The sequence below is a fragment of the Notolepis coatsorum genome, assembly GCF_963971535.1.
Source record: "Notolepis coatsorum genome assembly, chromosome: 2".
NCBI lineage: Eukaryota > Metazoa > Chordata > Actinopteri > Aulopiformes > Paralepididae > Notolepis > Notolepis coatsorum.
The window spans coordinates 55,923,631-55,940,135 of NC_140166.1; the positions used below are offsets into that span (position 1 = coordinate 55,923,631).

General features: G+C 46.0%; 1 protein-coding gene across 1 annotated transcript in view; it reads left to right on the forward strand.

The window, feature by feature from the left end:
- vrk3 (VRK serine/threonine kinase 3) overlaps positions 1-16,505 on the forward strand; it is a 60,467-nt gene that overhangs the window by 25,855 nt on the left and 18,107 nt on the right. The window contains exons 10-13 of the mRNA XM_084307707.1: positions 5,863-5,965; positions 7,582-7,674; positions 7,840-7,972; positions 16,291-16,408. Coding sequence (XP_084163833.1) covers positions 5,863-5,965; positions 7,582-7,674; positions 7,840-7,972; positions 16,291-16,408 — 447 coding nt within the window. The remainder of the gene's footprint in view (positions 1-5,862; positions 5,966-7,581; positions 7,675-7,839; positions 7,973-16,290; positions 16,409-16,505) is intronic.

Below are 16,505 nucleotides of genomic sequence, written 5' to 3' on the forward strand. Positions count from 1 at the left end.
GCTTTGTTCTTCATCACTTTTTCGCGACTAGGTAGAGGAGTTGTCACTGAAAGGTGGTACTCTGTGGAGCTCTCCCCAGCTCGTCTCTGCCTCTCATGGTCTTTGGCAGACACTTGCTCATAGCGGTCAAAGATGACACATGTTTGAGTGTTGTAGCGTTTAAGCCAGTGCCCCATGCCAGCTGCGAGGTCAGCAACGGTGCCTGATGATGGCCACACCACGTGGTAGATGAGTTGCGATGCATCAACAAGTACGACATCTGGAACAGAGGAATCAGTTCTTGGGACTTCTTTCAGAGCTGGTGGTGTCATCTTCTTGGGGCCTGTGTAATGTTCGATCACAAAACTGCTCTTGTGAGCCAGACAGAGTTTCCCAGCGTCAAGCTTTGTCAGACGAGGTAGTTTTAGTGACACGACCCCACCACCAGGAGTGGCTCCTGCAGGGAACAGAATACCTGCAGGATTCTGCACAAACTGAGTGGCCATGGCATGAGTCGTGCGGCAACCGTTCGGTGTGAAGACCACAAGATCAAAATTGTCACCCCAACTGTGGATGGGGCCAATCTGCCTCTCCAACTGTGCGCAGATACTTCTCTGGGTCCTCTGAAGCATATTTGGCAGCTGACTTCCGGAACCGTATGACTTCATCGTAGGTGGTGACAATGCCATGCTCGTTAAGATTCTTGACCAGTCTTACGGCAAGCCCCAGGGTTGTCTGATTCCAGCACCCACTGATGTGCTGCTGGATGCACTGAGCGAGTGTAAGTGATGGTTTGGTCACTTTTCCTTCCTTTGATACCAGACAGGAGACAAACTTCAAAAGGGATGGACTTGTGGCTTGTATGATCTTGTCATGCTGGAAGCTGCCAAGGTCATATTCACGGTACAAGGGAATATTCTGCACCTCAGCTTGCACTCTCTTCACAAGCTTGGTGATAACTTCATCAGCGGCAGTGGTTTTTTCTCGTTTTACCAGTTTGAGTGACTTACTCATGGAATGTCTAAAACCAACAATAGTCTGGCACCCTTCCACCCTCATGACAGCTACAGCATCGCCATAAAAGTCACACAAGTTAGATAGCATCTGCTTACTGCAGAGGTGCCCGGAGTTGGCTACATATATATCATGTAACTCTGACACTGTCCAGGTTGATGACTTGTCTGCATTCATGTGGTCAATGACAGCAGCTAAATAGCTATCAAACAGTCTGCACTGGGAACTTGCACTTGAGGAAACTCTCTTGAAGTCATCGTAGCACTTGGTGTGATACTGGGCATCAGCTGCATGCAGGTCCAGGACGGCATTTACCCGTAGAGCCACTTCCTCAGCCCATTGATCCTGGCGCTCATCACATTTAGACGAGATGTTTTTGAAGGATTGCATTCCTGGTCTCTCAACAGTCCGGCATTGTTTCACTGCCTTCCATCTATCAGGGTGTTTGGTGTCTTTGGGTTCGCAAATGATACCACAAAACAGACATTGTTTAGAGAAGTCAAAGGCATGAGAACGAGACATACGTTTCCCTAGCTGACCATCAGATGAGCTGAGCTTGCGTTTGGTTGCCTTTCTAGACTTAGAGGTATATGAGCTATAACATGATTTGTGACACACCATGGGTAGAAATGATGTTCGATAAAGTCTCAGTTGTAGCTGAATCGTCAAGCTCTTCACTCCTCTGAAGCAAAGCTGTAATGCCTTTTGGTCCAGATGTCTTGAAGCCATTGTCCTTGCCGTCACAGGGCTCGAATAGGCATTTCTTCCTTGACATGTCAATCTGAAATTAACAAAAGAAGAATGCACTATTTGTATCCTCCGTCTCTGCACTACCACACACTCTACATTACAGAGCAATATGGATACATTGCCAGAATGTACATTTCGGACGGGCTGTTCACTATTCCAATGAAAACATGTATTTCCCATGTTATTGGTATCTTGACTGGAACTTGACTGGTATTTGCATTACCTTTTGGGTCTCTCTCTGCCTCAGTGCCTCAGATCTTCTATCACACAATTCTACATTAAGGAGAGCAAAAGTACCATATGAATACTCTATACAATATTTAGAATCAAACTTGATGCTTCTCTGTGTGACAAGGGATAGAGCCTGGTGACGCGAGGCTAGGTAATAATCACACATGCATGTCATTAGGGGTATAACGATTCATCGATGCATCGGAATGCATCGACTCTAATGTGACGATTCAACTGCATCGATTTGAAAATGTTAGAATCGATTATAATCGGGAAAAAAAATATCTTTAAAAAGATTTTTTTTGTGTGTATTGTTTTTGTGTATTGTTGACCTATAGTCCATTCATGCTGAGTGAATCAGTTCCCCCAGCCACATTTGTTTTAAATTTTTTTTGGGGAATTAACTGATAGAAAATTAATCGAATCGAATCGTGGTCAAATGAAGAGATTTCATGATGCATTGAATTGTTGCCTGAAGAATCGTAATCGAATCTAATCATAGTGAGGTCGAATCGTTACACCCCTACATGACATACATTGCTAACATATGCATTAACATTAGTTACCGTCAGATGGCTAACGTTAACCCTAAGAGCTAGCTTACTGTAGCTTACTGTGTAGAGCTAGCTTACTGTAGAGCTACCGTAATTCCTCTAATAGTAACCGGTATTCAATTAAAAACCGGGTCTCTATTAATGACCGGGTGCGCTGTTGAGCTAAGCAATTATAAGCCGGCCTCCTAATACAAGCCGGGTATATTTTGTTATTGTTGTTATATGCTGGCCTGGCTGTGCAGTAAATACCATATAATGGTATGGTGTTAATGTTTACCAAGAGAGTAAGCCTACCTCAGAATTGTATAAAATGAAGTTATTATTATTATTATACCAGTATTGTGATTGCACTATTTTACTTTATTTAACTTTTTTTGACCACCTGTAATTGCACTGTTTACTACCGTATTTCATACAGTACTTGGTTTCAATAAATGAACCCAGTACATTTTACTGGGTTCAAACTGACACAAAATGTTGATTTATTCATTATGATCTGTTTGAAAATTAGAAATATAGGCCTCTCTCTTATACATGCCTCCTCCTAATACAAGCCTGGTATCCGCTACAGTTGAAACAAATACAAGCCGGGGTTACTATTAGAGGAATTACGGTAGTTTACTGTAGTAAGCTATTAGGGTTAACATTAGCCATCTGACAGCTTGTGATCATATTATATTCAGTGTTTGTTATTGGATAGTAATAAAACCACAGTTTGTGTATCTGTTTATATTTTCTCAACTTACTTGCATTGAAACAACAATCCTTGAAAATCAGGGGTCTGTATTTGCTGCAGCTGCAGTTGCTCGTTGCCACAGTAGGAATGAGATCATGGTGCAAATTAGCCACTACTCACTTGGAAGTTTTGCATTAACAATTAGCACACTGAAGTCTCAGTCAAGGCTAGGAACTGGGGTTCTGAGGAAATTTTATAAGGTAACAGTTACATACAAAAATCCAGTAGAATAGTTTCTAGTTGTGGCAACAAACTGCTCTGCTGCCACGTGGACTCATGGCAGAGCTCACCTGCAGCAGTTACCCCAGTAACCAAGCATAAGCGCCTAGAGTACCCCATTAGGCGCTCTACAAATGAAAGTTATTATTATTATTATCATTCTGTTTACAATTGAACTTTTCATGAAAATGATCTATAAATTCAGCATCTTCTGAAACATTTATGAACTGAAAATTCATAAAAAATGGCACCAAAATGAGTAGAAATTTGGTAAATTCCAGTAAATATAGCAATTTTGAAATACATTTCTTCTCTTAAGTATCATAAATGGATTCAGCATCCTGAATAACCCCCAAAACAACTCCAACATTGTTGAAATTGATCAAGTAGTTTCTGAGATTTGTCCATTTAGGCGATTATGCAGATTTATGCTAATTATGCAAATAAAAAAAGTTGCCCAACATTTACAACTTAGCATCCGGCAGTTTCTGAGTGCTGGGGACCCGTACTATCCATATCCATCATAAAACTTTGGTGGTTCCGAAATTTCCGGGTTCACAATGGGGCTCTATGGGATGGCAAATAGACTATTATGAAGAGTACATGTTATATAAGTGAATATTGTGTGTTTGTAGGGTTTAGCTGTAATCTGTGTGTTTAGATGGTTTAGCTGTAATCTGTGTTTAGATGGTTTAGCTGTAATCTGTGTGTTTAGATGGTTTAGCTGTAATCTGTGTGTTTAGAGGGTTTAGCTGTAATCTGTGTGTTTAGAGGGTTTAGCTGTAATCTGTGTTTAGCGGGTTTAGCTGTAATCTGTGTTTAGAGGGTTTAGCTGTAATCTGTGTTTAGAGGGTTTAGCTGTAATCTGTGTTTAGAGGGTTTAGCTGTAATCTGTGTTTAGAGGGTTTAGCTGTAATCTGTGTTTAGATGGTTTAGCTGTAATCTGTGTGTTTAGAGGGTTTAGCTGTAATCTGTGTTTAGAGGGTTTAGCTGTAATCTGTGTTTAGATGGTTTAGCTGTAATCTGTGTTTAGATGGTTTAGCTATAATCTGTGTTTAGAGGCTTTAGCTGTAATCTGTGTGTTTAGATGGTTTAGCTGTAATCTGTGTTTAGAGGGTTTAGCTGTAATCTGTGTTTAGAGGGTTTAGCTGTAATCTGTGTGTTTAGAGGGTTTAGCTGTAATCTGTGTTTAGATGGTTTAGCTGTAATCTGTGTGTTTAGAGGGTTTAGCTGTAATCTGTGTTTAGAGGGTTTAGCTGTAATCTGTGTTTAGATGGTTTAGCTGTAATCTGTGTTTAGATGGTTTAGCTGTAATCTGTGTTTAGAGGGTTTAGCTGTAATCTGTGTTTAGATGGTTTAGCTGTAATCTGTGTTTAGATGGTTTAGCTGTAATCTGTGTGTTTAGAGGGTTTAGCTGTAATCTGTGTTTAGAGGGTTTAGCTGTAATCTGTGTTTAGATGGTTTAGCTGTAATCTGTGTTTAGATGGTTTAGCTGTAATCTGTGTTTAGAGGCTTTAGCTGTAATCTGTGTTTAGGTGGTTTAGCTGTAATCTGTGTTTAGAGGGTTTAGCTGTAATCTGTGTGTTTAGAGGGTTTAGCTGTAATCTGTGTTTAGAGGGTTTAGCTGTAATCTGTGATTAGAGGGTTTAGCTGTAATCTGTGTTTAGATGGTTTAGCTGTAATCTGTGTTTAGATGGTTTAGCTGTAATCTGTGTGTTTAGAGGGTTTAGCTGTAATCTGTTTAGAGGGTTTAGCTGTAATCTGTGTTTAGAGGGTTTAGCTGTAATCTGTGTGTTTAGAGGGTTTAGATGGTTTAGCTGTAATCTGTGTTTAGAGGGTTTAGCTGTAATCTGTGTTTAGAGGGTTTAGCTGTAATCTGTGTGTTTAGATGGTTTAGCTGTAATCTGTGTTTAGATGGTTTAGCTGTAATCTGTGTTTAGATGGTTTAGCTGTAATCTGTGTTTAGATGGTTTAGCTGTAATCTGTGTGTTTAGATGGTTTAGCTGTAATCTGTGTGTTTAGATTGTTTAGCTGTAATCTGTGTTTAGATGGTTTGGCTGTAATCTGTGTTTAGATGGTTTAGCTGTAATCTGTGTGTTTAGATGGTTTAGCTGTAATCTGTGTTTAGAGGGTTTAGCTGTAATCTGTGTTTAGAGGGTTTAGCTGTAATCTGTGTTTAGATGGTTTAGCTGTAATCTGTGTGTTTAGATGGTTTAGCTGTAATCTGTGTGTCTCCTGCAGGTTTCTGATCTTTATTGAAGGCTAGGGAATAAGAGTGGGTTTTTAGACAGGCCTTAAATGTCTCCAGCGAGGGGGCAGATGGGATCTCCAGGGGCAGCTGGTTCCACAGTGTAGCTGTGATCTGTGTGTCTCCTGCAGGTTCCTCATCTTCCCCAGCATGGGCCGCACCCTCCAGTCCATCATGGAGGCGGGGGCAGAGCTCCTGTCTGAACAGGCTGTCCTCCAGCTGGCCTGTGGCATAGTGAGTCTGTCTCTCAACTCTAATGTGGGCGGTTTTCCTGGACGATGGGCACAATTCTTAATTCCAGACGAATGAAAAAGCGGACTGTTCTTGTCCCTGGCACCTCTTGTGTTCCTCTCGTGTTTCTCACCTCATGTTCTTGTCCCTGGCACCCCTCGTGTTCCTCTCCTCATGTTCTTGTCCCTGGCACCTCTCGTGTTCCTCTTGTGTTTCTCTCCTCATGTTCTTGTCCCTGGCACCCCTCGTGTTCCTCTCGTGTTTCTCTCCTCATGTTCTTGTCCCTGGCGCCCCTCGTGTTCCTCTTGTGTTCCTCTCCTCATGTTCTTGTCCCTGGCACCTCTTGTGTTCCTCTCCTCATGTTCTTGTCCTTGGCACCTCTCGTGTTCCTCTTGTGTTCCTCTTGTGTTCCTCTCCTCATGTTCTTGTCCTTGGCACCTCTTGTGTTCCTCTTGTGTTCCTCTCCTCATGTTCTTGTCCCTGGCACCTCTCGTGTTCCTCTTGTGTTCCTCTCCTCATGTTCTTGTCCCTGGTGCCCTCTTGTGTTCCTCTTGTGTTCCTCTCCTCATGTTCTTGTCCCTGGCACCCCTCGTGTTCCTCTTGTGTTTCTCTCGTGTTCTTGTCCCTGGTGCCCTCTTGTGTTCCTCTTGTGTTCCTCTTGTGTTCCTCTCCTCATGTTCTTGTCCCTGGTGCCCCTCGTGTTCCTCTTGTGTTCCTCTCCTCATGTTCTTGTCCCTGGCACCTCTTGTGTTCCTCTTGTGTTCCTCTCCTCATGTTCTTGTCCCTGGCACCTCTTGTGTTCCTCTTGTGTTCCTCTCCTCATGTTCTTGTCCCTGGCGCCTCTCGTGTTCCTCTTGTGTTCCTCTTGTGTTCCTCTTGTGTTCCTCTCCTCATGTTCTTGTCCCTGGCGCCTCTCGTGTTCCTCTTGTGTTCCTCTTGTGTTCCTCTTGTGTTCCTCTCCTCATGTTCTTGTCCCTGGCACCCCTCGTGTTCCTCTCGTGTTTCTCTCCTCATGTTCTTGTCCCTGGCGCCCCTCGTGTTCCTCTTGTGTTCCTCTCCTCATGTTCTTGTCCCTGGCACCTCTCGTGTTCCTCTTGTGTTCCTCTCCTCATGTTCTTGTCCCTGGCACCTCTCGTGTTCCTCTCCTCATGTTCTTGTCCCTGGCACCTCTTGTGTTCCTCTCCTCATGTTCTTGTCCCTGGCACCTCTTGTGTTCCTCTCCTCATTTTCTTGTCCCTGGCACCTCTTGTGTTCCTCTCCTCATGTTCTTGTCCCTGGCACCTCTTGTGTTCCTCTCCTCATGTTCTTGTCCCTGGCACCTCTCGTGTTCCTCTCCTCATGTTCTTGTCCCTGGCACCTCTTGTGTTCCTCTCCTCATGTTCTTGTCCCTGGCACCTCTTGTGTTCCTCTCCTCATGTTCTTGTCCCTGGCACCTCTTGTGTTCCTCTCCTCATGTTCTTGTCCCTGGCACCTCTCGTGTTCCTCTCCTCATGTTCTTGTCCCTGGCACCTCTCGTGTTCCTCTCCTCATGTTCTTGTCCCTGGCACCTCTCGTGTTTCTCTCCTCATGTTCTTGTCCCTGGCACCCCTCGTGTGCCCCTCCTGTACCCCTCCTCACAGCTGGACGTGCTGGAGTTCATCCACTCCCACGAGTATGTCCACGCAGACGTCCACGCAGACAACATCTACATCCTGCCAGGCGAGCCGACGCAGGTCAGAGAGGGTCTGGAGTGTCTGCTATTAATTAATAATAGGTCTCTGGGTACATCATCCGTGAGACATATCTGTAAATATTTACACAGGTGGTGTGTGATTGGTGTGGAGTGCTACAGTATGTTGACATTAACCACATGCCTGTGTGTGTGTGTGTGTGTGTAGGTGTACCTGGCAGGGTACTGCCACGCGTTCCGGTACTGTCCCGGTGGGCACCACGTGGAGTACCGAGAGGACAGCAGGACGCTGCATGAGGGGGCCTCGGAGTTCATCAGTCTGGACTCACACAACGGTGCAGGTCAGCCTGCAAACACACAGCGACAGTGTCCCAGGAGGTAGAGCAGGTCGTCTGGTAATCAGAAGGTTAGAGTTAGACAGTGTCTCAGGAGGTAGAGTCTGGTAATCAGAAGGTTAGGGTTAGACAGTGTCTCAGGAGGTAGAGCAGGTCGTCTGGTAATCAGAAGGTTAGAGTTAGACAGTGTCTCAGGAGGTAGAGTCTGGTAATCAGAAGGTTAGTGTTAGACAGTGTCTCAGGAGGTAGAGCTGGTCGTCTGGTAATCAGAAGGTTAGGGTTAGACAGTGTCTCAGGAGGTAGAGTCTGGTAATCAGAAGGTTAGGGTTAGACAGTGTCTCAGGAGGTAGAGCTGGTCGTCTGGTAATCAGACGGTTAGAGTTAGACAGTGTCTCAGGAGGTAGAGTCTGGTAATCAGAAGGTTAGGGTTAGACAGTGTCTCAGGAGGTAGAGTCTTGTAATCAGAAGATTAGGGTTAGACAGTGTCTCAGGAGGTAGAGCTGGTTGTCTGGTAATCAGAAGGTTAGGGTTAGAGAGTGTCTCAGGAGGTAGAGTCTGGTAATCAGAAGGTTAGGGTTAGACAGTGTCTCAGGAGGTAGAGCAGGTCGTCTGGTAATCAGAAGGTTAGGGTTATACAGTGTCTCAGGAGGTAGAGAGGTCGTCTGGTAATCAGAAGGTTAGAGTTAGACAGTGTCTCAGGAGGTAGAGTCTGGTAATCAGAAGGTTAGGGTTAGACAGTGTCTCAGGAGGTAGAGTCTGGTAATCAGAAGGTTAGGGTTAGACAGTGTCTCAGGAGGTAGAGCAGGTCGTCTGGTAATCGGAAGGTTAGGGTTAGACAGTGTCTCAGGAGGTAGAGTCTGGTAATCAGAAGGTTAGGGTTAGACAGTGTCTCAGGAGGTAGAGTCTGGTAATCAGAAGGTTAGGGTTAGACAGTGTCTCAGGAGGTAGAGCAGGTCGTCTGGTAATCAGAAGGTTAGGGTTAGACAGTGTCTCAGGAGGTAGAGAGGTCGTCTGGTAATCAGAAGGTTAGGGTTAGACAGTGTCTCAGGAGGTAGAGAGGTCGTCTGGTAATCAGAAGGTTAGGGTTAGACAGTGTCTCAGGAGGTAGAGCTGGTCGTCTGGTAATCAGAAGGTTATGGTTAGACAGTGTCTCAGGAGGTAGAGTTTGGTAATCAGAAGGTTAGGGTTAGACAGTGTCTCAGGAGGTAGAGTCTGGTAATCAGAAGGTTAGGGTTAGACAGTGTCTCAGGAGGGAGAGTCTGGTAATCAGAAGGTTAGAGTTAGACAGTGTCTCAGGAGGTAGAGTCTGGTAATCAGAAGGTTAGGGTTGGACAGTGTCTCAGGAGGTAGAGTCTGGTAATCAGAAGGTTAGGGTTAGACAGTGTCTCAGGAGGTAGAGCTGGTTGTCTGGTAATCAGAAGGTTAGGGTTAGAGAGTGTCTCAGGAGGTAGAGTCTGGTAATCAGAAGGTTAGGGTTAGACAGTGTCTCAGGAGGTAGAGCAGGTCGTCTGGTAATCAGAAGGTTAGGGTTAGACAGTGTCTCAGGAGGTAGAGAGGTCGTCTGGTAATCAGAAGGTTAGAGTTAGACAGTGTCTCAGGAGGTAGAGTCTGGTAATCAGAAGGTTAGGGTTAGACAGTGTCTCAGGAGGTAGAGTCTGGTAATCAGAAGGTTAGGGTTAGACAGTGTCTCAGGAGGTAGAGCAGGTCGTCTGGTAATCGGAAGGTTAGGGTTAGACAGTGTCTCAGGAGGTAGAGTCTGGTAATCAGAAGGTTAGGGTTAGACAGTGTCTCAGGAGGTAGAGTCTGGTAATCAGAAGGTTAGGGTTAGACAGTGTCTCAGGAGGTAGAGCAGGTTGTCTGGTAATCAGAAGGTTAGGGTTAGACAGTGTCTCAGGAGGTAGAGAGGTCGTCTGGTAATCAGAAGGTTAGGGTTAGACAGTGTCTCAGGAGGTAGAGAGGTCGTCTGGTAATCAGAAGGTTAGGGTTAGACAGTGTCTCAGGAGGTAGAGCTGGTCGTCTGGTAATCAGAAGGTTATGGTTAGACAGTGTCTCAGGAGGTAGAGTTTGGTAATCAGAAGGTTAGGGTTAGACAGTGTCTCAGGAGGTAGAGTCTGGTAATCAGAAGGTTAGGGTTAGACAGTGTCTCAGGAGGGAGAGTCTGGTAATCAGAAGGTTAGAGTTAGACAGTGTCTCAGGAGGTAGAGTCTGGTAATCAGAAGGTTAGGGTTGGACAGTGTCTCAGGAGGTAGAGTCTGGTAATCAGAAGGTTAGGGTTAGACAGTGTCTCAGGAGGTAGAGCGGTCGTCTGGTAATCAGAAGGTTAGGGTTAGACAGTGTCTCAGGAGGTAGAGCAGGTCGTCTGGTAATCAGAAGGTTAGGGTTTGACAGTGTCTCAGGAGGTAGAGCAGGTCGTCTGGTAATCGGAAGGTTAGGGTTAGACAGTGTCTCAGGAGGTAGAGTCTGGTAATCAGAAGGTTAGGGTTAGACAGTGTCTCAGGAGGTAGAGTCTGGTAATCAGAAGGTTAGGGTTAGACAGTGTCTCAGGAGGTAGAGCAGGTCGTCTGGTAATCAGAAGGTTAGGGTTAGACAGTGTCTCAGGAGGTAGAGAGGTCGTCTGGTAATCAGAAGGTTAGGGTTAGACAGTGTCTCAGGAGGTAGAGAGGTCGTCTGGTAATCAGAAGGTTAGGGTTAGACAGTGTCTCAGGAGGTAGAGCTGGTCGTCTGGTAATCAGAAGGTTATGGTTAGACAGTGTCTCAGGAGGTAGAGTTTGGTAATCAGAAGGTTAGGGTTAGACAGTGTCTCAGGAGGTAGAGTCTGGTAATCAGAAGGTTAGGGTTAGACAGTGTCTCAGGAGGGAGAGTCTGGTAATCAGAAGGTTAGAGTTAGACAGTGTCTCAGGAGGTAGAGTCTGGTAATCAGAAGGTTAGGGTTGGACAGTGTCTCAGGAGGTAGAGTCTGGTAATCAGAAGGTTAGGGTTAGACAGTGTCTCAGGAGGTAGAGCTGGTTGTCTGGTAATCAGAAGGTTAGGGTTAGAGAGTGTCTCAGGAGGTAGAGTCTGGTAATCAGAAGGTTAGGGTTAGACAGTGTCTCAGGAGGTAGAGCAGGTCGTCTGGTAATCAGAAGGTTAGGGTTAGACAGTGTCTCAGGAGGTAGAGAGGTCGTCTGGTAATCAGAAGGTTAGAGTTAGACAGTGTCTCAGGAGGTAGAGTCTGGTAATCAGAAGGTTAGGGTTAGACAGTGTCTCAGGAGGTAGAGTCTGGTAATCAGAAGGTTAGGGTTAGACAGTGTCTCAGGAGGTAGAGCAGGTCGTCTGGTAATCGGAAGGTTAGGGTTAGACAGTGTCTCAGGAGGTAGAGTCTGGTAATCAGAAGGTTAGGGTTAGACAGTGTCTCAGGAGGTAGAGTCTGGTAATCAGAAGGTTAGGGTTAGACAGTGTCTCAGGAGGTAGAGCAGGTCGTCTGGTAATCAGAAGGTTAGGGTTAGACAGTGTCTCAGGAGGTAGAGAGGTCGTCTGGTAATCAGAAGGTTAGGGTTAGACAGTGTCTCAGGAGGTAGAGAGGTCGTCTGGTAATCAGAAGGTTAGGGTTAGACAGTGTCTCAGGAGGTAGAGCTGGTCGTCTGGTAATCAGAAGGTTATGGTTAGACAGTGTCTCAGGAGGTAGAGTTTGGTAATCAGAAGGTTAGGGTTAGACAGTGTCTCAGGAGGTAGAGCGGTCGTCTGGTAATCAGAAGGTTAGAGTTAGACAGTGGCTCAGGAGGTAGAGCAGTCGTCTGGTAATCAGAAGGTTAGGGTTAGACAGTGTCTCAGGAGGTAGAGCGGTCGTCTGGTAATCAGAAGGTTAGGGTTTGACAGTGTCTCAGGAGGTAGAGCAGGTCGTCTGGTAATCAGAAGGTTAGGGTTTGACAGTGTCTCAGGAGGTAGAGTCTGGTCATCTGGTAATGGCGGCCTCTAGTCTAGTTATACCTCAGGGTTCTAGTCTAGATCAAGTTTCAAGTTTCTTTAATAGTTGTCATACAGAAGTACAGAATACTTTTATACAAAATGCTTCTTACTGTTGCGCTCCAGAGACTGTGCAAGACAAGATAAGTATGAAATAAAATAACATAGTATAGCATGTAAATTAGAAGTAAAAAAAAATGAGGTCACAGTGTTCAGTATAGACATATGTACAATGTTCGATGCAGAATAGACGTAACTGAGTTACCATATAATATACAATACTGTGCAGTGTACTAATATACAATACTATATAGTGCAAGGCAGAAATGGGATGAGGTGCAATTTAGGTACAATTTACAGTAGGTGTACGAGTTGTAGTGCAAATCCTTTATCAATAAATATAAAGTGTGTTTGTGTGATCTAAAGTGTGGAGAGTGGGTGCTGCAGTGTGTTGTTTGTTTAAGTGAGTGTGTGGGTGTGTGTGCTGTGTGCATTTGATGGTTGTTGCATAGTGTTTATTGTTCGTTTAGCAGCCTGATGGCCTGGGGATAGAAGCTTCTTCTGAGTCTTTCTGTGCTCGCCTTAAGACTCCGGTATCGCTTGCCTGACCGCAGCAGTTCAAAGAGGCAGTTGTTCGGGTGGCTCGAGTCCTTAATAATTCTCTTAGCCTTCCCCTTGCACCGCTTGTTGTAAATGTTCTGGAGGGTGGGAAGCCCCCCTCCAATTGTGCGTTCGGCTGAATGTGTCACTCTTTGTAGTCTGCTACGGTCTTGTGCAGTGCTATTCCCAAACCAGGAGGTGATGTTGCCAGTCAGGATGCTCTCTATTGTACATGAGTAGAAGTTCCTAAGGATCTTCTGACTGACTTGGAACTTCCTTAGCCGCCTGAGGAAGTAGAGGCGTTGTCGTGCCTTCTTCACAACACTGTCAATGTGTGTGGTCCATGTCAAATCCTCGGATATGTGGGCTCCGAGGTACTTGAAACTGTTCACTCTCTCAACCGGTGCCCCGTCGATGCTGAGGGGGCTGTAGTCCTTGACCCCCGACCTCCTGAAGTCCACAATCATCTCTTTTGTTTTGCTGACGTTCAGGGAGAGGCAGTTCTCCTATAGTGAAAAATCAACATGCACTCTCTCAAAAAATATTGTTGTGCTGGGAATTGCTCCCCTTAATTGTCATCAGATGAAAAGATTTACAATTCCCGCACTCACTTTTTCTCTGCTTTTATTGTCGTCAACGTTTCGGCTATTCAGCCTTCATCAGGACAGTGGCAGGTTCTCTACCTCTTCCAGGTAGGCCCTTTTGTCGTTGGCAGAGATCAGGCCCACCACTACTGTGTCATCAGCAAATTTGATGATGGTGTTGTTGTTCCGCTGTGCTACGCAGTCATGTGTGTACTAGAGCTGCCGCGATAACCGCATTACCGCGGTATTGCTGTTGCATCACGCTCACCGCAGAGTTAGGCTGAATACCGCGTCACCGCTGTTTTTTATCATAATAATAAAGTTGGCTTGCGGCTCTGCAGATATACCCTACTCGGTTCCAAGCGACCCTATTGGGTAGAAGTGGTACCAGAAAAGTCATGGAAACATTGCAGACCACTGACTGGTCAGAAGAGAGACGCGTCACACTTTGTAGCCTCAGTCTGAACAAAAACAGAACGCCGGCGCCGCCATCTTTACTGCCTCGCTAAGGATGCATTTAGTTCAGGATTTGTTTGCGACAGAACCAAGCAATAAACAAAAAAGAATGGATTCACTGTGTATTCTGCCTTATTTATTGATGAAACAAAACCGACATCAACCCAATTTACCACCGAGCGGAGAGTTTAGTGTCACAACAAGATCGCTGATGTGTTAAGTTTGTTGTTGTTAATACTACCGTCAGCCGATATACACGAGAGGTAACGTTAAACCCGGGTTTGCTTGGTAGAATACACAATGAGAGGTAACGTTAGCTTTGGCAGAATAGACGCAACGAGAGTCTGGTTAATGTTGTTATTGATTGATTGATTGATTGATTGATTGATTGAAACTGTGTTAAACTCTGGCTTGCTGCAAGCCCTCGGACATCTATGCCCACGGAGCTTTCAGTGTACACCGAGCGGCCCCGCCTGCATCCCCGATTCCCCACACGGAGTAGTACCTGGCTGCAGTGGAAAAGGAACGAAGTACCAGGTGCCTAAAGCGGGTCGAGTCGAGTAGGTACTATGCAGTGGAAAAGCGCCATTAGACTAGAGGCAGGCTATAAGAGTAGACTACTAAAAAAATGCATTCAAACTTTTTTTTTTTTTTGTGCGCACTGTGCGGTAATTACCGCGGCGGTAGGAAATATTTCGCAAATTCGTGCGGTAAGGAAAATATCAATACCGCGGCAGCTCTAGTGTGTACAGGGAGTAGAGGAGGGGGCTCAGAACACAGCCCTGGGGGGCCCCTATGTTGAGCGTGATGGATGAGGAGGTGCAGTTGCCTGCTCTTACCACCTGGGGTCTGCCCGTCAGGAAGTCCAAGACCCACTGGCAGAGGTCATAGTTCAAGCCCAGGTCCCTGAGCTTGGCTATGAGTTTGGAGGGGACTATGGTATTGAATGCTGAGCTGTAGTCGATGAACAGCATTCTCACATAGTTCCCCTGCCTCTTGTCCAGGTGTGATGCTGCTGTGTGCAGCACATGGGCTATGGCGTCCTCCGTGGACCTGTTGGGGCGATATGCAAATTGCAGAGGGTCCAGGTTGATGGGGAGGGAGGAACAGATGTAGCCCTTCACTAGCTTCTCAAAGCACTTCATGGCTATGGAGGTGAGGGCTACAGGGCGGTAGTCGTTGAGGCAAGCGGGCGTAGATTTTTTGGGTACAGGGATGATGGTGGACTTCTTCAGACAGGTGGGGATGACAGCCTGTTCCAAGGACAGGTTGAAGATGTCAGTGAATACCGGGGCCAGTTGGTCGGCACAGACTTTTAGGACGCGGCCGGGGATGCCGTCCGGTCCTGCTGCCTTCCTGATATTCACTTTTTTAAAGATCCGTCTCACCTCATGCTCTGTTACCCTGAACACTGAGTCTCCATCAGCAGACCCCCCCCCCCCCCCCCCCCCCCCCCCCATTGCCGTGGTTTGTAGGCTGGTGTTTTTATTCACAGCCTCAAACCTCGCATAGAAGGAATTGAGATAATTTGCTAAGGAGATGTCACTGTTTTGAGGGAGGTGCCTTTGTAATCTGTCATTGTTCTGAGGCCCTGCCACATGCCTCTAGAGTCAGCCTGTTCAAACTGAAGTTCAACTTTATCCTTGTAATGCCGTTTTGCCTCTGTTACTGCTCTCCTGACGTTGTATCTTGCCATCTTGTGTTCTTCCATGTTGCCTGTCACCAGCTCGGTGTTGTATGCTGATGTGCGCACTTTCAGAGCCTCACGGACGGATTTGTCTACCCAGGGCTTTTGATTTGGGTAGATTTTAATTGTGGTGGAGGGGATTGTTTCTTCTACCAGAGTACAGACATAGTCAAGCACCGTTTCAGTGTATTCGTTAATATTGGCTGTGTTATCACGGAATACACTCCAGTCTGTGCAATCAAGTGCAGCTTGGAGTGACTCCTCTGACGTCACGGTCCAACGCTTAACCTCTCGCGAGACCACCGGCGTTTGCTTGAGACTTTGTTTATACTTTGGCAAAAGAAATATGGCGGCGTGATCGGACTTACCGAATGGACTAAGAGCCTGTGACTTGTACCCATTCTTAAATTGCGAGTATACATGGTCTAATATGTTCTCGCCTCTGGTGGGACAGGTCACATGCTGATAGAAATTCGGCAAGACCTTTTTAAGACGCGCGCTGTTGAAATCGCCCAGAACCACAATGGCAGCGTCAACGTTTGCTGTCTGGAGTTTGTTTACCTCGTTGTGAAGTTTTGAAAGTGCGGTCCCAGTGCTCGCGTGTGGTGGAATATACACTCCGATGAGTATGATGGACGTCAGCTCTCTCGGAAGAAAGAAGGGTCGACATTTGATCGCGATAAACTCCAGGTCTGGGGAGCAGTGGTTAGACAATGTACCTCAGGGTTCTAGTCTAGATTTACCTCAGGGTTCTAGTCTAGATGTACCTCAGGGTTCTAGTCTAGATGTACCTCAGGGTTCTAGTCTAGATTTACCTCAGGGTTCTAGTCTAGACGTACCTCAGGGTTCTAGTCTAGATGTACCTCAGGGTTCTAGTCTAGACGTACCTCAGGGTTCTAGTCTAGTTATACCTCAGGGTTCTAGTCTAGATGTACCTCAGGGTTCTAGTCTAGACGTACCTCAGGGTTCTAGTCTAGATGTACCTCAGGGTTCTAGTCTAGATGTACCTCAGGGTGATGCTGTGTAAAATAACGTAACAATGTATTTTTCTTTAGGACCTTCTCGACGTAGTGACTTACAGTCTCTGGGCTACTGCATGCTGCGCTGGCACACGGGGGCACTGCCATGGACCACCCTCACTAGTGACACCAAGGTTGCTTCAGAGAAGCAGAGGTAAGAGAGCTCAGAGTGATCTCAACAAGGTAGCTTCAGAGAAGCAGAGGTAAGAGAGCTCAGAGTGATCTCAACAAGGTAGCTTCAGAGAAGCAGA